This window comes from Gadus macrocephalus, chromosome 9, assembly GCF_031168955.1.
Source record: "Gadus macrocephalus chromosome 9, ASM3116895v1".
Taxonomy (NCBI): domain Eukaryota; kingdom Metazoa; phylum Chordata; class Actinopteri; order Gadiformes; family Gadidae; genus Gadus; species Gadus macrocephalus.
Genome location: NC_082390.1, coordinates 19,031,841 through 19,052,172, shown reverse-complemented (window position 1 = coordinate 19,052,172; position 20,332 = coordinate 19,031,841). Strand labels below are relative to the sequence as shown.

Here is a 20,332-nt window from a genome sequence, read left to right as displayed (position 1 = left end):
TGATTGTGAATGATGATGATGGTGGTGGTGATGATGATGATGATGATGATGATGATGATGATGATGATGATGCTGGTGCTGGTGCTGATGATGGTGAACATTGATGATAATGATGATCTTGATAGTGATAATGTGTAAATGATAGTTAAGGTAATGATGGTGGTGGTGATTGGTGGTGGTGGTGGTGTTGGTGTTGAGGATGAGGATGGTGTCAGTGGTTATGAGGGTGATGGTGGAGGAATGATAGTGATGGTTTTGATGGTGGGGTTAGTGATACAATTTGTGTTATTCCTTTTTATAGTCGAGCACCTTGAAAAGCAGGTCCAGCTCAGAGTGGAGGGCCTACTGCAATCTCAATGATCTAGGTTAGTACCCCCCCCCCCCTGCCTTGTTTTGCAGACCTTTGGTCCCATTTCTTGCCTGTGGATAGTGTAACCGGAGACAATAACAGTTGGCCAGTCCGTGACCAAGAAATGGACTTTGTACACGAAACCGTTGAACTCGAACGCTATAAAAGTATGAACTGTACCTGTTATTCACCCCTCGACTCCTCTACTATCCACTCCTCCACTCTCCTCTCATCTGCTTCTCTTCTCTCCTCTCCTCCTTGTCTCTCCTCTTATCTCCTCTCCTTGTCTCTTTTTCTCTCCACTCCTTTCTGCCCCTCTACTTTCCTCTCGTCTCATCTCCTCTCCTCCTCTTCTCTCCTCTCCTCCTCTTCTCTCCTCTCCCCTCCTCTCCTCTTCCCTCCTCTCCTTTCCCCTCCCATCTCCTCTGCTTCTCTTCTCTCCTCTCCTCGTCTTGTTCTTTTGCACTCCACTCCTTTCCTCTCATCTACTCTCTTCTGTTCTCCTCTCCTCTCTTTTCCCCACCTCTCCTCTCCTCCTCTTCCCTTCTATCCTCTCCTCCTCTCCTCCCCCCTCCTCTCCCCTACCTTCCTCTCCGCCTCTCCTCTCCTCTCTACTCCTCTCCTCCTATCCCCTCCTCTCCTCTCCTCCTCTTCCCTTCTATCCTCTCCCCTTCTCTCCTCTCCTTTCCTCCTCTCTCCTCCTACCCCCTCCTCTCCTCGCCCCTCCTCACCTCTCCTCTCCTCTCTCCTCCTCTCTCTTTTCTCCTCTCTCCTCCTCCTCTCTCCTCTCCTCTGCCTAACATAACGCTCTGCAGGGCACCTCATTTGTTTTCTCATTTCCAATGTGATGCAGTGCACTGTATACGCAGTAAATCCCATTATCAATACAGAGGAATAAGATTAGTCAGCAATAATTGGATTTATTGAACCAAGTTAGGACCTCACAAATTCTGTCATTCATTCTGCCTGCTGGGCAATATGCATTCTGTTTAACGAATCACTGTATCTGCAGTGTTAAGCGATGCTATATGAGTGCATACACAACTGGATTAGTGTACTGATAACCGCCTCGCCAATAGAATTCATCATGTGCTGAATTCTCTGCTCGGCTGGTTGTTAATCGCACATTCCTCAATTGGCTCAAATGCACCTTACCTGAATGTAAAATGATTCTAATGAAGGTAAACAAATCCATATATTTATTCTGGAATATCACACGAATGCAATTAGGTGTGCTGCTGTCAGGCTAGATCCGAGTGCTTCTCTTCATCTTCCTGCGTTTGTTTTTCGTGCCTCGCCTGCTTGTGAAGTGTAAAGTTGTTAGTTCTGGAAGCTTGTTAAGCACTTTGTCAGATGAAACACTGGCAACCTCCGAAAGCTGTCAAAACAAATGATCTGACGATCCGAAAGCGCTCCACAAACCTCATTCACAACCCTCCTCTAAGTGAATGAGCCGCACGGGAACACACCCTAAAGGAGATACTTTCATGAACATTTTCGAGGTCAAGATTACGGCATGTACATATTGACACAAGGCTGCAGCACAATACCTGAACGTGACGTGAGAACCAATGGCGTTGCTTTGTGTGATTCTTCTAGACGTTCAACAAGGGGAGATTCAGACGCAGAGGAGCTCCAGGAAAGGTAATCCCCTTTCCGAAAAGACGGCGGCCCTATTCTCTCATTTGGTGTCTACGGCTGCATGTAAAGAATGTGAACATCCCGTTCATCTTTGCATTCGTTGAACAGTGCACCTATGGCGCCGGCATCACGCTACTCTTCTCCCCCTCAGAGGAGCTCTTAATAACCCCACGTCAACCCTCCTCCCTGATTTATGTGTAATCTCTCGTCGCGTTGGACGAGATCACAGCCATCTGTGCTTTCCTTATGCTAATTGTTCTCGGCGGCTTAGCGCCCGACACCTCATCCTGACTCCGATGCGGAGCAGGGGGCGGGGCCACCCGAGGGCGTCAGGAGGGCTGTGAAGGTGCCTTGTCTTTTGTTGTCTAATGAGGCCTCTTATCAGACTGATGAGACCGTTATAGATGAGACGAGCGTCTCCGGCGCCTCCCCTTTGTCCTCTCCATTCATACCCGGCGCCATTAATCAACTGTCAGAAACGGACATCAATTGAACTGTTCCTCCGAACATCACGGCGGCGGCGTGCGTGCGAACCCCGGTCCAGGGTTCCATTTGCCGTCACCGTGTTAATACGACTGATTCACCGCGTCGTCTTGACAACGCTCCCCCAGCATCCTCTCTGGCCGGTGTGTGTTTAATTGCAGATCATATCAAAGGGTCGCTGTGCGGCAACAGCTCCTGCTCCCTGAACAGCGAGAACCCCTACGCCACCATCAGGGACCCCCCGGGGCCCGCCTGCCAGCACACGGAGAGCGGCTACGTGGAGATGAAGTCGCCCTCCCACCGCGAGGTCCCCTTCGGAGGCACCGCCACCCTGCTCGGGAGCGCCGGCAGGAACGTCTACGACGTGGGTGAGTGTGGGCTGGGGTGGGGCTCCCCCTGGTGGTCCAGAGGGGAGGTGTTCAGCATCAACATCTCCTGTGAGTGGCGGATGGTCCGGCCCTTGTGCCCCGTTTGGCCCTCAGCCCCATCAGGCCTCAGGAACAGGAAGTGGGCACTTCCGCTCTGATGCAATCTTTGGGTGTTTACACAATTTAGGGAAGTATTGTGATCGAGTGTTAAAACTCTGCCTTTTGTAGCACACTTTGAAACTTAAAACTATCTGTAACAACACGTTATATCTCGTTATCTCTCCCCACCTCCAAACCCCTTCCCTGTCTCCCCCTTCTCCAAACCCCATCCCTGTCTCCCCCTTCTCCAAACCCCTTCCCTGTCTCCCCCTTCTCCAAACCCCATCCCTGTCTCGCCCTTCTCCAAACTCCAACTCCTGCCTCCCCCATCGCCCTCCCCCTCTCCAAACCCCATCCCCGTCTCCCCCCCTCCCCCTCCCCCTCCTCCAGAGCCCACTGTGAGTGTCCTGCAGGGCCCCAACGGCATGGCCACCGGTTTCTCCCAGAGCCCCTACGACCTGCCCCGCAGCACCCACCTCCCCAGCCACTACGACATCCTGCCCATGCGCCACAGCCCCACACACACCCCGCCACCGGCCGCCCCGGAGAGCCCCAGCTCCCTGCTCTAGGAAGGGGGGGGGGGGGGGGGGGGGGGGGGCGTGGTGGAGGGCCTCTGGCAGAGTCCAGGCTGCAAATAACGCTCCAACTACCCAACCCTGTCGCCAAGGGCCATCCATTCCTCTCCCCTTTCTCTCTGTTTAATAACATTAAGGTGCTGTGGGATGGAGGCTGAGGGATAGCTGCGGCTCCGTCCCGTCCGTTCTCGTTGATTTACTGGGATTCACTCGCACTCATTTCACGGGCGCGCGGCGGTGGTAAAGAAGAGACGGAGCCAGCGAGGGAGGACGGCAGGGGGGCCGTTCTGTTCTGAGGAGGAGTGCCGCACACCAGCAATCATGCATCGAATTAAAATGTTCCGTATCATTTATTGTTCTGCCCAGATTCTTTATGGACTTTCGGACACAGAATATAAATGTTACAAACATTGTGGGCAGGGAGATAGGCCGGGCTGGACTTTTTCTTACAGGGGAAATACAATCCTTATATCCATTTGTATCTCTTGGTACGGACTTTGTATTTATACGCGTCAAGCATCCACACCGGCCCTCGATATTGATGTGGGGCTCTCAAAAGAAATCAAGCCAAAAGACTTCACAGCGAAGAAAAGAAAATGTTGCAAAGACATACCTGTCTACTAGTTGTAAGCACTGTTTCATAGAGTACAATTGTTTTTGATCGTGACGGTGACATGACTCTGATGATGACATGCCCTGCGTGGAGGACTAATGATGGCTCTGAATTCAAGATCCAAACAGAAAGGAACGAGATCAATAGCTAAGCTAGGCATGAGGATCCATTGTTGTTTAACAGTGATCTCTATGCCACGGGTTTGTGTGTGTAAAGCTTGCTGTTTCAAGGGAGGTTGTGCATTCATGAGCGTTATCCACTGTTACCTTCATAGGTGGGATTCGGGCAAACAAAGGATTTCCGATGTGCTGTTTAGTATTGTATGTCCAGGTATTTTCTTTGTTTTAATCAAATTGTATCAACATGGGTGTTGAGGTGGAGTTTTGGTAGCTCTTAGGTTTGTATTTATGCCATTTTCTTCATGTATTGATTTATATTGGTAATGGTGAATTTTGTTAATGTGAGATTAGAATACTAAAAAAGATATATATATATATATATATATGCGCATGAGATAATGGGTATCCAACAATGTAGATAACACAATTTATCTTGTGCAATGTCATTTGTGCAGTTTTTTCAAGTGCTAAAACTGTTCTCTAAAGGTCAGGAGCGAGGCGGCCCGTCTGGAGCCCCGGTTACCCTGTGTGATAATTACAAATGGAACTATATATAAAAAAGAACCATGTGTAGTATATTTTACATTTTGATGAGGCTTACCTTTCTACTGCTTTATTGAACCTATTCGTTCACTATGTGAATTCCATCTCACCTCCTTGTAGAAGCAATAACATGTTGACAATCGACCCAAGGAGACCGTGTCCCCGGGGCCGACCCAAGGCATCCTGAGACCACCGCAGTAACTTTATAAACCCATGTTTGACCGGGGAAAACCTTTTGTTCCCTCCACGGAAGGTGTTACCAGTTGCTGTCGGTGCAATGCTGCTTGTTGTTTTTTGGTATATACATTAAAAGAAATGTAAAGTCTCTGCTGGCAGCGATCACCCAATTACCACCGCCACCCCGGCTCAGGAAATTAACAGATTCTCATGAAAACCAAAACCACACACAAGCACATACATATGGAAAAATGAAAAGAGAAATGAAAAACGAGTCAAACGTCACATTCATTGTATACCGACTTTATATTTAAGTGGATATGACGGTGCCATCTGTGGGTCCACATCATGGGCACCACCACTTCCACACACGGACGCACACAGACACACACACGCGAGTGGTGCACCCTTTCCTAGGCAGATGGTCACGGTACAAGACAGAATTTAAAGTCTTTCCCTAGGCACTTGTGAAGCCACTTACAATCAGAGAGGAGCGCTTAATGTTATCACCGTATCGCCAGCAATCAAAACAAGGATGCAACCAAAAATTTAATCAAAATCATACATGTAGACATTAACTGTAGTGCGTTCTTCGTGATACAGATGCATGCTTTGCGGTCAGTGCAAATTAAAAAAAGAAGGGGGAGGGGGACACAACAGGTTGTATTTATATATGTATAGATATATATATATATATATATATAGATCTAACAGTCAGCTGCAGCACACCACACCACACACACTCAGAGATAAAGTGCAGCCTGCCAACAGTTCATACCTAAAACAAAATGGAGTGAGATGGGTAGAGGTCCTCCAGGTGGGAGGAAGCAGCTCTGGGCCGCGTCCAGCCAGACAGAGTCAGTGTGAACCCAGCGCACCACGACAGAACACAGCAGCCTTCATTCAAGTGGGGGGAGGGGAGGGGGGGGAAACATCGCGGCAGAGCGAGGCTTTATTGCCGCCGTTGATCCTGAGCAACCAGTAGTGTTGTGCTGTTAACATTCGGGAACGTTGACGGCCGATTCCCGATGTGGCTATACACGGGCGACTCGTGACTCCGGGGAAGGAGTGGTGATGACTGAACCCAAGTCGGTGAGGGTGAGACACGAGGTGTCCTAGTATGTCTGGACACTTAACGTTAAGCCATGGCAGCCGCCGTTCGAGTATAGGAGAAGTAGTGGTTCCACCAGTCGAGGCTCATAACACCTCTATTGTGTTCTCGACCTGCTCTGGATGCAGAACAGCGTCTGAACTGTTCCAACGTTGGGTCAATGCATAATGGGTCGTTCAATATTTTTAAGCCATTTCTACTTTCCAGAATTAAATAGGGTTGTTCTACTTTGAAACTGTCGAGGCATTGTGTCTGATATCCCTGTGCAGGCTTGAAATGGGCACAGTATGAGTCTTGTAAAACCCTATTGCACATGCACTTGACTACAGACGGTCCAGGGTCCCTCACAAAGCAACCGGTAAACTAAGAACATTCAGATCGTAAGAGTGAATATGTATTGCGAAGAATAATAATTAATAATTATAATTTGTTACATTTAAAAAAAAGGGTTTGAAGTTGCACCGCTCAGCACAATCTCCACGACCTTTGAGTGCTGATTAAGGACATGGCAATGTCAATGGCCTTGCAACAGAAACATGAGGCAGAGAGTGAGACAAGCAAATCAAAGAGGTACACAGGCAGAAGAGAGGGGATTTAAGCGGTGGCATCCCAAATCATGGTGCCATCGGGAGACGTGATTCGAAAGGAAAGTGTGTACGTTGAATGGATTGCACGTAGAAAGTTCAGTAAGCACGGAGCCCTTGTCCTTCCCCACAGTACAAAAAGAAAGGAAGAGAGAAAACCAATAACCCGACGGCCACGTGGGGAAAGCTGCGAGCCAAACACGACCTCCTCCCGCCGGGGACCACGAAGCCAGAGAGAAGACAACACGTCAGAAGCCGAGTTCAAGATCACAGATAAAACAAAACGCTAAGATATACCTAGGAACAGCGTGGAGTGGGTTTTGATGATTAAAACGTTGCTAAATAAAAGCTTTCATGGCATGGGGAGAAGCTGCGTAATTCTAACTGCGGGTGTTTTTTTTTTTTTCTTCTATTCTTTCCATTGGGATACAGGGCATCAACCACAGCCGCCCCGCCGCTATCTGCTATCAGCGTGCCAGCTGGATCTCAGCGCCGCTGTTGTTTATCGGTGGTAGTGGTGGTGGAGGAGGAGGAGGAGGAGGAGGAGGTGGTGGGGGGGTGCCGGCTCTTGTTGGAATGTGGCTCCATGCGTCCTAGATGCTTTGACAGCACTGCATCTTTGGTTTGTTCTCCGTGGGCTGCACCTGGATGTTGACCACGTTGTTGCTGGGCGACATGTCGTTGTCCCGCTTGTCCGCCATCTGCTTCTGAGACACAATGTGGTAGATGGCTGTGGGGGGGGAGGGGGGGGGGGACAGACAGAGAGACACAGAGACCACAGTGTTAGTGTTTTGGAAACATCCCATTTACATTTGGTCCTTTAGAGGAGGCTTTGATCCACAGTGACTTCCATGTTGGGTCGAGAACAATCAGCGCACACACACAGAGGAGAATGGCAGAGGATTCAGCTCTATCTTTTATATTGATTTCAGCTCGCATAATCTACTCTGGATAAAAGAAAGGCTTACGTTATGGAATTACTTGATAAGATCCGATAGCCCTCTTGTGTGAAGATTAGCGTGACTTGAGATTTGTTGCGCTCTACCGCTTCGGTAGAGCGCTGAAAAGGGGCTGGCTTGTTCCGAAGACCTCAACTGCAAATCATTATTGCTGCCACGTCCTGTCAGAGCCACTGTGACTGTGCGACTACAAGGACAGGTTGTTCATTAGCCTTTTAAGATGCATAATCCCCGTCAGGCCAGTCACATACAGCCCCATGATATAGAGTAAACCTTTGAGCCTCAACGTTAGTGTGAGGAAATTCCTCGACAGACTCCTCTGTATTTACACACTGTATCTACCGTAGTAATTAAAGGCTTTCCTTAAAAGCAACTGCTCTGAAGAGGTGCCGCAATCGGGCAGTGATCTACTCCCAGCCGAACGGTACCGGGTTCAATACCCAGTGTCGGACTATGATGAAAAATCCTCTGCCGATAACAAAAGAGTGAAGTAATAAGTCATAGTAATGGAGTGGAGCATGATGGAGAACTCACCAGTGAGTATGGTTTGGAATGCCGTCTCCACATTAGTGGAATCCAGAGCTGAGGTTTCAAGAAATGAAACGCCATTTTTCTCTGCAAATCAAAAAAGAAAAAAATTGAATTAATCCCAATCAGTCAACTTGTGATACCAATGCCCTGAAGGCCTTCAAAAAGACAAAGTAGCTGTTAACCCCCACATAAGATGACATTTAACATTTCCAAATGCAAGAAAAAGTTCAATAATAACTAATCACAAAGAAGCTCTACTTGCTCACATCCTGAAAACTGTAATTTTTTTATGCAACACAATAACATAACCACCCGCTTGGAGACAGAACATGTCTGAAAGCCATGGATGGAGAGCAGGTGGACACCAAGTGGCCCACAACGGGGCCACGGCTACACGTAGCAGAGGCAGAGTCTGTGTCTCACCCGCAAAGGCTCTGGCCTCGTCCGTAGGCACCGCCCGCAGGTGGCGCAGGTCGCTCTTGTTGCCCACCAGCATGATGACGATGTTGCTGTCGGCGTGGTCCCTCAGCTCCTTCAGCCAGCGCTCCACATTCTCGTAGGTCAGGTGCTTGGCGATGTCGTACACCAGCAGCGCGCCCACCGCCCCGCGGTAGTACCTGGGGAGGGGACACAGAAGAGACACTCATTGAATACAAACGACCGGGATCCGAGCGGTCCAACAGGGGAGGAAACCAGAACTGGTGGTCGTTTTTCTTCAGGAAGTCAAGTTGAAGAAACTCAAGTCACGGTTATCTCAACTTAACTTAACAAGTTGATTTCCTGAAGAAGAACGACAACCAGTTATGGTTTCTTCAACTTAACTTAACACCTTACGTTCCTAATGAAGAACGACAACCAGTCATGGTTTCTTCAACTTAACTTCTTGATGAAAATGACAACTAGTTAGGGTTTCTTAAACTTCCCTTCCTGAGGCAAGGGTTACCAACTCGTCTGGAAGGCGAGTTTGCCCGAGAATACGTACGCTGAGGTGATGGCGCGGTACCGCTCCTGGCCGGCCGTGTCCCATATCTGCGCCTTCACCGTCTTGCCGTCCACTTGGATGCTGCGCGTGGCAAACTCCACGCCTATCGTGCTCTTGCTCTCCAGGTTGAACTCGTTGCGGGTGAAGCGGGACAGCAGGTTACTCTTCCCTACGCCAGAGTCCCCGATCAGCACCACTGGGAAAAGGAAGTAGACCGTATACCTTTTATCTCAGCATTTGATACTTCCATATATTTTGGCATCATTGAATTGCTCATGACTTGTGCATGCGTGTTGGCAAATCAATTGCATGTCTTTGCTTCTTAAACTTTGTATAGGACTTTAATTGAGGTATACGGCCATCCTACCAAATGTTTAGCATTTCATTTACATTCCAGAAGTGAATTACTCCAAACTTCTATTTAACTAACTTTTAGATTGTGTGCAAGTTCTGTAAAATTCTATGACAAATATTTAAGTCGAACATTTAGTTATATCTATATAAATAGATTGGTACTTCATACATCCTAGAGGAATGTGACCTTGACAGCAGCACACGATAAAACAAGGTAAAAAAAATACAAACAAATCAAATTAATGAGAGTATCAGTTTCTTTAATACCAATACCGAGTGAATTAAAGAAACTGATAGTCATTTATTTTATAACTATTGTTAAATTGATTTATTCCTTTGCTTAATTAATAGCAGAGGTTGTAAATGGAAGGTAAGCTTGTAGACAACAAGCAAACGTCGATAAAAACCATGTAACCTGTTACTCGTCATTTAACTCGACCAATCAGGATGGCAGGTTGCTCCACATCATTTTAACTTGACCAATCAGGACGACAGCTCGTCTCCACATACTCGCTCGTGACGAGGGAACAGGAAGTGTCCTGCTCTCTATAAACTCGTTTGACTTATTTGTTTCACAATATAAACAGAAATGTATATAGATATATAATAGTTATACACAGAGCTAGGTTTAACAAACACGATAATACACATTTAAAGATAATACCCCCAATTGCAAAAAGACCAAAAAAAAATCCCAATACATTTGTTCAACAAAAGGCTTTATCGAACTTGTTCGAAGGTATACCTTTAAATGTATTATAACAAATAACATTCCCAGCCATCAGTCGACCACCAGTCTGTTGTTTGTGGCCCTTAAAGCGCAGGGACGTGTGGAGACATTTACATAAAGACTATAGTCAGGAGTAAGTGTTCCACAGTGGCTGCATAGCACTGTGTGTCTCCTGTAACCCATCCATCTCCACATTATTCGATGACAAACTGCCCCTCTGGGTTGATCTAACCAGCTGTCGGCTGTCATGTCAATGTCACACGATAACCACCAAGTTTAAGACAAACAACGTTGAGGCTATTTCACGGCCTTGCACCATTTCCGTATTATTTTACATGAAGCCATGGAGGGCATATTTATGGACAGAAAGGCCCGGACAAACGGCCTCATATGCCTTTAAACATCGTTGAATTAAGCAATCATCAAAGCAATTGATAACTGGAATCCCGATTCGGACTCGATAAACCGGGATCGTGAATACACATAGCAGTAGTCTTGGGGAAAACACCCCTGGTATTGTCGGGCTAGCCCGCTAGCCGTGGAGCTAGCCCTTTCCGGAGTGGGTTTAGTTACCTTTAAACAGGTAATCGTACTCGTCATCTCGCGTCCCCATTCTTTTCACCGTCTCTCGACCGTACAGCGATACTGAAGCTTTCCACAGAATAAGTAGTGGGGGTAAGGTGGAGCAGAAGTGTCTCCTTCTTCCTCTCAAAGCCCTGTCAGATGGATCTTTAGTGTTAGCCGGAGAGCTAGGTTAGCAGGGGAACGTGACCACGCCCAAACGGGGCGGTGCGTCTTCATACAGACACTCCGTGAGACGCCTTGAGCTAAGCGTCTAACTAGTGGTTGTATCTTTTGTCTTGTGAGTTTTGGTAGACATTGTGACAACATGGAGATTAGGTCGTGCAAGGATACGAACAAATTATGTATTTTTCGACGGATTATTTTTTTTCTTTGGGTGGGGGGGAAGGGGTTGATGACAGGTCGATCCGTCCATCCAGTGTAATCTATGCTCTGGAGCAATGCACTATCAATGTGCACAATACGGCTGATGTTCGACCGTTTATTTAAGTTGTAGCTTCCAATTTATACATTGCCCTTAAATACAGTCCTAAGCTAAGTAGCACCCAATTGTCTTTTGCCCGGTCATCAATGTTGTTGTTTTTTATCTATTTTTATTTCCTTTTACCATGTGCAATCGTACAGTACACTCCCACAGAAACAACACAGGCATAAATGTCCTCGAGGGCAGTCCTTGGATTTTGGCCTCCCCTTAATGTCACATATAGTTCCTATTGTCAAAAAGTAAGACATAAAAAGAAACATGACCAGGCGACACTAGTCTGACTGGATTTCTGCATACCTTCCAGAAGTCTCTGTCTGAAGATGCAACAGTTGTATCTGGCCAAGAATGAGCTTGTCCAGGTTCCCTATGTCATCCATAAGTATGAACAGGAATGCTAGAAATCTGGGGGCTGTGATGGAAAACAGAAGGATTTCAGGTTGCTTGTGGTCCCACCGTTGGACCACTGCAGCCAGTGGACTGCCGCCCCGCTACAGACACGATTAAATGCATGCCGGCTGTTCAACCATGATAACAAGTCTCTATACATCTCGTTCCATTGGCACCCTGTAGCTGTCAGCACTAAGTTAAAGTCCCTTATGCTGGTGTTCAGGGTCGCATCTGGATCTGCACTACCCTGGTCCTACCAGACTCTCATACTTCATTTCATTTGTGAAGGGAAATTCAAATTGGAACAGAAGTAGGCCTACTGAGGCGGGCGTTGCCAGGCTAGATCTGCACAATGTCCACTCCCTGCTAAGGTTCACAAATGAGCGTTGACTTTCCCCTGTGTAGAAAATCACTCACATGTTGGTCACTTCAGTCAAATGCTTTGAATAATAGCTATATTACGAAGTAAATGTAAATCCAGCTTTGCATTGCTGCATATAAAGACGCAAAAAATAATTTAAAGATTCACATTCTTTATTCAAATCGATTACCATACAAAACTTAAAAATAAAACCCATCCCTCCTATCTAATAATGGCCATGTTGGGGGGGAGTGTGCCAAACAGCGGAGCTTGTGCGCTGGAAGTAGCGCGGTTTGCTCTTGGAGAAGATGACCTCCAGCTTCGGAGGCTCGTATACTCCAAAGTAGGTATGCAGATCTGGGGGGTTGAAGTACTGCTTGGCGATGGCATCATGCAGATTGAGACCTTTGAAGAAATCAATTTAATAAAATATATAAATGTTATAATTTCCGGTTTTAACATCCAAATCTAAATGAGTTTGTAGGATAGAATAAACACGACTATATAACCAGTCTGTCCTGCCTTCTGCCCATGACGGGACTGCTTTCCGTGGCGCCATCTCGTCATCAGTGGAGTCATCGCTGTTTTGGTCCATCCCATAATCCTCAGCATTATTGCTTTTAATAAGTCTTTTGTTGCCACCCTTTGGAGTGATTCTGTAAGACTGAGGGGATAGCTGTAGGGAACAGTCACCGACATGTCCGGTTAACATCAAGGGTTTAATACATTGATGAACTCGATGTAGTAGAAAAACTATTAAAATCTCTATATTTGTGTTAGTGTAGTTCATCATTACCTCGACATCCATAGTGATGTTCAGGGCAGCAGCCGTCCTTATGGGGGTCTTAAATTCAAAGCTCTAGGAAATGCAAGGGTTGATTGGCGTTATGCTCCACATATATGCAAAGTGTTGTCAATTTAGGCAGGTTTTCTTCTACCCACCCACCTGAACATTATTTAAAGCAAACGAGCATGCCGCCATTTTCTGCTTGGCAGCTTCTGTCTCTCGGGCAGCGTTCTCAGCAGCCAACCGCTGCTGCTCTTCCTTAATGGACCAAGAGGTCATCCAATCAGTTGTCAGAGTTCAAATCAGTGTTCAATTTCAAAAGTGGCTGCATTGTTGTAGAACGGCTAGTTTCATATTATTGGAATCTCTCAACTCAATTTCAGGAAATGGTACAGTATATTGACCCCCATTTATTAATACACAACAATATACACACAAACATCCACATTTGGTTGTGGATGATATGGGAACGTATTTTAAGGGCTCACCCTCCATCTCCTTTCCAGCTCTTCCAGCTCTCTCCTCTCTTCTCTCGCTGCACTCTCCAGCTCACGCTGCAGAGCCTTCTCCCTCTCTGCACGCTCTCTGAACGAATACCAAGAAAACAAAGTCACTAACAGAGTGAATACCAACAATCAACACGGCACTGAAGAATATTAGGCACATTGGCATGATGAGGATCATGATGATACAAAATGAATAACCGTTCAGCAAGAGCTTTTCTCTCCTGCTCTAGCTCCTTCTCCATCCTCAGTTCCAGCGTTTTGCAGGCTTCATCCAGCTTGCGATCGCGCTCTACCTCCTCTTCTGCCCGCTTGGCCACCAGCTCCTGCTGCCACTTCTCCTTCAGGAGCAATTCATAGGGAATAAAAATGATTAAATCCATCTTTTAAAATCGAGTAAACCACAGCGCAACTCATTTCTATAGGTTGCCACTTTGGATACACAAAAGGCGCGCACACACACACACACACACACACACTTACTCTTGAGCAAAGATACATATTCTAGTGAACATTTAGGCTGCAACAACTAGTCCTCTACTGCAATGAGGTTGGTAGAAACACATTCACACCGTTCAACCTTCTTATGACTGAAAGTCTTACGTCTTTCTGGATCTTCGTGAGTCTGGCCTTCTCTTCCAGCCTCCTCTTCTGCTCCACCTCCTCCTGATGCTTTACGGCAATTTTCTTCTTGGCCTTTTCTCCTGCCATCTGTATGAAGACACGTTAAAAGAATGACATACCAAGAGCGTAATAAAGGTAAGTACATCCAATAAAATAAAGAATATATATTCTAACGCATTGTGGCTTGGAATAATAGCCACACAATCATTAAGCTTTCCAAAATTAAAGTATACTTCATATAATACAATACATAGAGACCACGTTACAAACCTTTTTGGATTTCTCCTCGGTCCAGGACAGTTTCTCCTCGATTCTCTTTTTCTTCTCCTCGTCCTCCTTCATTCGGGCCTCCACCACTCTCCTCAGCCTCTCGTCCCTCTTCCTGTAAGAGCACACACATGACTTAGACCCGAGGTTCACCTACAAACCATGAGGCAAACCATGAGGCCCTGGAAAGTCCCAACGCGAGCTTCTGAACTGTGCCGACCGTTTCTGTTCCTCCTGCTTTCGTCTCTTCTCTTCCTCCATCTTCTTCATATTCTCCTCTTCCTGCTCCTGCTTCTTTTTGAGAGCTTCCAGTAGTTCCTTTGACTAGGGGGAGAAGAGTCAGAAGAAACATGTCTAAAGTGATGTTAATCAGGACTGCAAGAATAGAAATAGGTTGTGCTAATTTGTGAGAATCCACAATGTTTCGTTTAATATTCATACAGAGTCAATAACATAAACAGGTTTGTGTAATAATAATAATACATTTAATTTAGAGGCGCCTTTCAAGACACCCAAGGTCACCTTACAGAGCATATAGTCATCATTCAAAACTATGTAAAACAGACTAGGAATAAAAGGAAAACAGAGGTTAAACATGAAGAATAATAATAATTAATAACACTCAAAGACGCCTAAAGTGAAGGGGGGACCTCACTAACCACCACCAATATGTAGCACCCACTTGGGTGATGCACGGCAGCCAATCGGCGCCAGAACGCTCACTACACACCAGCTTGAGGTGGAGAGTTAGGGATGAGGTGGAGAGTTCAAGACTTGAGTCTCGAAGTTGTGTCTGATCTTAGGCAATACCTGCCATTTCCTCTGAAAAGAAATGGGATTCAAATCCTAAAGAATAGCTCCGTAAAATATTTTAATGGAGGTTGCCATTTCATAACTTATATTATTTTTACGGATTAATTGAAAAATAACGATGGTATAGCTGTATTGAATCAGAAGTAGGAAAGATGGTTCCAGCCAATAAGAAGAGGGGAAGGGTGAAAAAGACACAACTCCACTAACTGCCACTAGCATTAAGAAAATGCCATCAGACACACTGTGGCTCTAACCCTTCACTTGCCACAAGACCATACTTCAAGTCCTTGGGATCAATTACTGTCTTTCTCTTCTGCAGAATCAGAAGCACAAGAAAACAAAAAGACTGCCTTCGCCGCTTGAGTTGTAGTGACTGCAAAGATTTGACCCAATGATTTAACACTCTGAACCAATTCAGACAAAATCCGTACCAGTTTAATTTCTGTGCTTTGCCGTTTTTTCCAAAACAAAAGCAGAAGAGACCAACCTTTGCATTTATCTGGAGCGGCGTGGTGTGTTTGATGAACGACTTGATCACAGTGTTGCGCCCCCCAGACGTTGGAGTCCTCATGAGCCTCTGTTTCTTCTGTGCACTCTGGAGGAAGGCTTTCTTGTTTGGCCTAGTCACCTGGATGAATAGGCAGGGTTAAATAAAGGGATGGATTCCCAATCGGACCACCCATGCCAAGAATGTCTGAACTCATGCCTGCAAGACCCTTTGGATAAAAGCCATTGGAATGAAAAAAAAAAAAAATATATATGTATATTTTTTTTTTTTTTTTTTGATTCCTTTGTTTTGATTCGTTCGTTACGTCAGATTATGTCATTTGACAGGGAATCTCACAGGTGTCTGCCTGCCCCCCCCCCCCCCGCGAGAGACGGCCCTGAGCATAATTTAAGCGACTTCTAGGCTCTACCCCTCGTGAAAATCGACAAGATATACTATATAGTACAACCAAATGTCCCACCAATATTTATACCACTTGCCTACTCTCTTTATGTCATTCATGGTTTTATATTCATAATTTTATTTTACTTTACATTTAATTCTTCATAATTTAGGAATTACAGAACTTTCATGGTCATAAATAAAAAATACGAACTGCAGTTTAATTTCTTTGTTTGTTCTTGAATTGACGTAGAATGGAGCAAAGACTCCTGGGATTGGGAAATGCGTTTATCCAATAAACAGATGGAGGTCAAGTCTATTTTCGGAAATGTAGGGGGATATGAGTGGCCCCACGTCGAATGGTATGACCCAAGATACGTCAGACAGAGAAAGCGCGCAAATTCGACGGTACCACCTTGTCATTCGTTTACCCAGGTGCCATGGCAACACCATTGCTACCTCTCATTGGCTGAATCTTTGAGAACGTTGTAGACTCAATCATTATAAGTCGCGGGAGACGAGGCTCTGTTCGTTTGCATATTTTATTTACGTGACCATATTTTTGTTTTATGTTAAAAAAAAAGAATCAAAGAACCAGTTCTTCTTGTTTTGGCGAACCAGTTCTTGTCGTTCACGTTCGGGATTCGTTCGTTGTGAACGAATCGGTCGCGACCGACTCATCCCTAACACACACACATACATACACACTTTAATCTTACCAATATACTTTTCCTTGTAGGCGAGAGCTTCTTATTTGGGCTGTCCTCCTGAATGTCAGGCGATTTGCGTTTGACACCAAGGCTGCTATTGATGTACAGAAGAGGATGTTAAAAGCTCTGTTGACATTGCAAAAACTCTACTCTAAATTAAAGTTTATTACACACTCCAATTGGCACACAAGTGAATGGAATGAGATTTAACCTGACAGATGCTTTGACAGATTGAGAACAACACACCATACTGAAAACATCTGCATATCAGAGATGCTAGCTACTTGCAATTTAAAGAAACAAAAACGCACAAACTTACCTCCGACTGCCTACGTCAGCTTTCTCTGTACTTCCTATGTCCATAAACAAACAAAAAATATACAATTCTTATCAGTACACCTAGGGGGCAACAGTGGAGCATCCAAGTGTCCGGAAATGCTTTGACAAATCTACTAACCTGAGCCGTTACTGGCGGGGACGCCTCTGACCCCGCTGGGGAGCGCAGGTAAAAGCAACACAGAGGGAGAGAGTTCAGCCCTCAAGCGAGTAACAGGCTTATAAGGGTCCACTGGCTTCGGCTCCGGCGTCTGCCATTTCAGATAAGCAAAGCAAACGTCACAATTGAATTCATCATGTCTTATATCATGCATCTTAAAAAGAGACTGTGTTTTATCACCAGGTGTGAGCGTGATTAGTCATTACAAGCCATTTCCAAATCGGCCCTGCCCTGTGACTCAGTGACATCCCAATTGGGAAGGTCCACCCAGATGAATGCTGGATAGATCAGTCTACCTACTGAACTGTAGCAACTGGCAACTTCACTCCATCATACATATAGTTTGACACACCCACTTGATGTCACCAAGTATCACGCTCACAACTGATGATAAAATAGTGCCCCTTTAATATCCACCCAAGTTATTTTTTAAATACATTTATTTTAATCGGACCTCCGCAGTAGCTTTGACTTCCTCGACCGCCGTTTCACCCTTATCGCTTTCCACTGATGGCCTAAAGCAAAACATTCAAATGTCATTCGTCTTTATTTATTTAGTCCTGCACTAAGTCTTTAAGCTATATAATAAAACATATTCTATTTTCTGTTTAAATGATTTAGTATATTGGTTTACAAGGGTACATTTTTACTTGAGTCAAACATGTTTCATGGCTTATATCAGATCAACCACTCACAATTCTCTATCCTTCTCCACTTCTCCATCGGTCTCCATGCAAGAATCATCTACAACAGCAGCAATGAATATCATTTAGCAGATGCTTAGGTCAAGAAACTTTTTCTGGATCCAATTCATTAAGGAGCGGGTAGGGGTTAGGCTTTTACTAATGGATGTCATCAGTAAAGACGCTGTGGTTTTCCAAACACATCTGGCAACAAGACTCACCTCTAGCGTTGCTACTGCATGTCGTGTTGCCAACACGAGTCGATTTCTTCTTCAGGATGGCGCGCCTGGAGGTCCGGCGCATCATGCTGTGGCGGAGCACGGCCTTGGAGTAGCGCAGCTTGCTGGAGAGGCGCACGTTGGAGCTGCGTTGGGCCCTGCTGGGTGTACCGGCCATGACTATTCTGGTGGAGTTGCGGCCGGGCGACGCCACACGCTGTGCAACCAGCTCTGCAGAGCGGCGGTCTGTGAAAGAGATTCTCACTGAGACCGTGGGGGCGGGGATCTCGCGCGGCACCGGTGTGGGGATGGAGGAACACGCTTTGGGCTCGTCTGCTTCGATCTCTGTCTCTGCTTCGATCTCTGTCTCAGCATCGGGTACCGCCGTCTCCAACTCCATATCTATGACCTCTGATTTCTCCTCAGCTACTGCAGTCTTCAACTCCTGTTCTGCAACCTCTGGTCCCACCTCAGGTACCTGTTCTGCACTGCAGTCACTGAAGGCTGCTGCCTCCAGTGATGCCTCAGTCTGAGTTTGTTTGCGTCTGCGAGTGCTGCGTTTGGGCTGCTCGACAACCTGCCCTGACGTGCTGGCTCGGGGTATGCCCTCATCTTCGGTGATTAGGTCCAAGGGTTTAACAGTGGAGCCCCGTATTATGCTACGTTTGCCCTTGGAAAACCTGCATAAACAACAGCAAGCAAATATTAAAATATAGGGCGTATACATTGCAACGTCACCTCACACATTACATATACACCTACATTGATTGCCTCCATTTTCATATTGGATTGTTAGTAGTTAGAGTTTTTTTCAGACAGTAGTTAATCTTCAAAAACTGTTGACCTGGGAAGACTGTTTGAAACTGCCACAGCGACTCTAATGCGAGACGTGGCAAAACGTTTCTCTCTTTGAGCCAACTCAAACCGGCGATTGGTCACCAAAAATATCCTATATTGCATTCTGATATACAAGCAATTATACATTCTTAAAGTTTAAACAGGAAATTAATACGACATTGTTTTGATAACAAACCGTTTGCTGGATGAAGGTCCTCCCAGCGACCCCTGAGAGACGCGCTTCTTGCGGCCTCTTTTCTGAGACGGAGTTTTTGGCATCAATTCTGGAGGGGCACTCAAATCCCTGAGATCCAAACAATTTGATGTTCAGTTACACGAATCAGGACGAAAACCTTTCCCCTCTGGATTAATCTTAATTATAACGTCATCAAACAAGTTACTAATGAGTGAATCTCGACCATGAAAATGGGAAACTGAATCACCAAAATATCTCCTCTGCACAGCATGGGGTCAAACTTACCCAGTGAGCACGCGGTCAGCTTCTCGCTTGATCTCCTGCAGCCAAACACCGTGGACGTCATCAATGTTACTCATAAACTGTTGCAGCTTCCTGTCAGACAATTCTTTGAGGGACTGCAAGATGGAGAACCTGAAGCTCATGGTGCAAACCTTAAAGTAATGACGACCAGAACAAGGCTACAAACGAACCCACAACAAACATACCCCAGAATAACAGCGACCGAGGAGGGGCGGGGTTAGGGCTGGTTAGATATTTAAAAAAAACACCCACCCCTTCACATCAGAAGATATGGGTTTAAGGTTTAAATTGATCCAATCCAATGTTAAAAAAACGGTGACACAAGTAAAACTGACTAGCCCAGTTGTTCCAATGTTTCTCCCAGCAACATTGGCTTGGATCACCTTGATCCAGATGCAAAATTTCAGGATTACCAAATCCGGATTACCAGTGCTGTAAATGGGCCAGACTACATATCACAATGTAGTATACTGTTTATGTAAAGAACAACAGGTAGAATAGTCACAGTCTGTCTTTTTTAAGATTAAAAGTGTTATTATTTGACGAGACAGAAGACAACACAATAAAACAATACAAACATCCCCTCCCCTCCCATTCTTTTTTTTTCTTTTTTATATTCAGAACCCTCATCTGACCCACATCATGAGTGTTTACATGTGGTCGATAGTGTGTAGGTGTGGGCGATAGTGTTTAAATGTGGTCGATGGTGTTTGGATGTGGTCGATAGTGTTTAAATGTGGTCGATAGGGTTTACATGTTTAAATGTGGTCGATAGTGTTTAATTGTGGTCGATAGTGTTTAATTGTGGTCGATAGGGTTTACATGTTTAAATGTGGTCGATAGTGTTTATATATGGTCCATAGTGTTTAAATGTGGTCCATAGTGTTTAAATGTGGGTGATAGTGTTTAAATGTGGGCGATAGTGTTTACATGTGGTCGATAGGGTTTACATGTGGTCCATAGTGTTTAAATAT

The 20,332-nt window shown here is 45.6% G+C and overlaps 3 protein-coding genes across 4 annotated transcripts in view; 1 reads left to right on the top strand and 2 right to left on the bottom strand.

Annotated features, from left to right (window-relative positions):
* megf11 (multiple EGF-like-domains 11) overlaps window positions 1-3,532 on the top strand; it is a 19,522-nt gene extending 15,990 nt beyond the window's left edge. Inside the window, exons 11-14 of the mRNA XM_060061600.1 lie at window positions 302-365; window positions 1,949-1,993; window positions 2,635-2,841; window positions 3,331-3,532. Of these exons, the coding sequence (XP_059917583.1) occupies window positions 302-365; window positions 1,949-1,993; window positions 2,635-2,841; window positions 3,331-3,509 (495 nt within the window). The 3' untranslated portion in view covers window positions 3,510-3,532. The remainder of the gene's footprint in view (window positions 1-301; window positions 366-1,948; window positions 1,994-2,634; window positions 2,842-3,330) is intronic.
* Window positions 3,533-5,254: 1,722 nt separating this feature from the next.
* rab11a (RAB11a, member RAS oncogene family) lies at window positions 5,255-10,999 on the bottom strand. The gene is made up of 5 exons (XM_060062046.1): window positions 10,792-10,999; window positions 9,135-9,330; window positions 8,576-8,769; window positions 8,156-8,236; window positions 5,255-7,392 (listed from the first exon to the last, which is right to left on the bottom strand). The coding sequence occupies exons 1-5, from the start codon at window positions 10,829-10,831 to the stop codon at window positions 7,256-7,258; spliced, it is 648 nt and encodes a 215-aa protein (XP_059918029.1). The 5' UTR covers window positions 10,832-10,999; the 3' UTR covers window positions 5,255-7,255.
* Window positions 11,000-12,186: 1,187 nt separating this feature from the next.
* On the bottom strand, window positions 12,187-19,595 carry LOC132465135 (inner centromere protein A-like). 2 transcript variants are annotated; one of them, XM_060061897.1, is made up of 18 exons: window positions 19,341-19,595; window positions 19,056-19,163; window positions 18,026-18,702; window positions 17,817-17,865; window positions 17,576-17,636; window positions 17,083-17,212; window positions 16,945-16,978; window positions 16,635-16,716; window positions 15,514-15,654; window positions 14,434-14,537; window positions 14,217-14,328; window positions 13,926-14,033; window positions 13,524-13,663; window positions 13,308-13,404; window positions 12,979-13,077; window positions 12,829-12,891; window positions 12,555-12,708; window positions 12,187-12,437 (listed from the first exon to the last, which is right to left on the bottom strand). In XM_060061897.1, the coding sequence occupies exons 1-18, from the start codon at window positions 19,478-19,480 to the stop codon at window positions 12,259-12,261; spliced, it is 2,478 nt and encodes an 825-aa protein (XP_059917880.1). In that variant the 5' UTR covers window positions 19,481-19,595; the 3' UTR covers window positions 12,187-12,258. The 2 variants fall into 2 exon arrangements, with proteins under 2 accessions (XP_059917880.1, XP_059917879.1); XM_060061896.1 differs by having other exon boundaries at window positions 16,635-16,719; window positions 19,341-19,594.
* Window positions 19,596-20,332: the final 737 nt, after the last annotated feature.

Excerpts from the sequence above, each read along its gene's own strand:
- rab11a (XM_060062046.1), bottom strand. The coding sequence starts at position 10,831 with ATGGGGACGCGAGATGACGAGTACGATTACCTGTTTAAAG. Across the intron at positions 8,237-8,575 it reads CGAGGCCAGAGCCTTTGCGG|AGAAAAATGGCGTTTCATTT; the intron begins GTGAGACACAGA and ends TTTGATTTGCAG. Across the intron at positions 7,393-8,155 it reads ATTCCAAACCATACTCACTG|CCATCTACCACATTGTGTCT; the intron begins GTGAGTTCTCCA and ends CCCCCCCCACAG.
- LOC132465135 (XM_060061896.1), bottom strand. The coding sequence starts at position 19,480 with ATGAGCTTCAGGTTCTCCATCTTGCAGTCCCTCAAAGAATTGTCTGAC. Across the intron at positions 17,213-17,575 it reads AAGTCAAAGCTACTGCGGAG|ACGCCGGAGCCGAAGCCAGT; the intron begins GTCCGATTAAAA and ends CTGAAATGGCAG. Across the intron at positions 12,892-12,978 it reads TTGCTTTAAATAATGTTCAG|AGCTTTGAATTTAAGACCCC; the intron begins GTGGGTGGGTAG and ends TGCATTTCCTAG.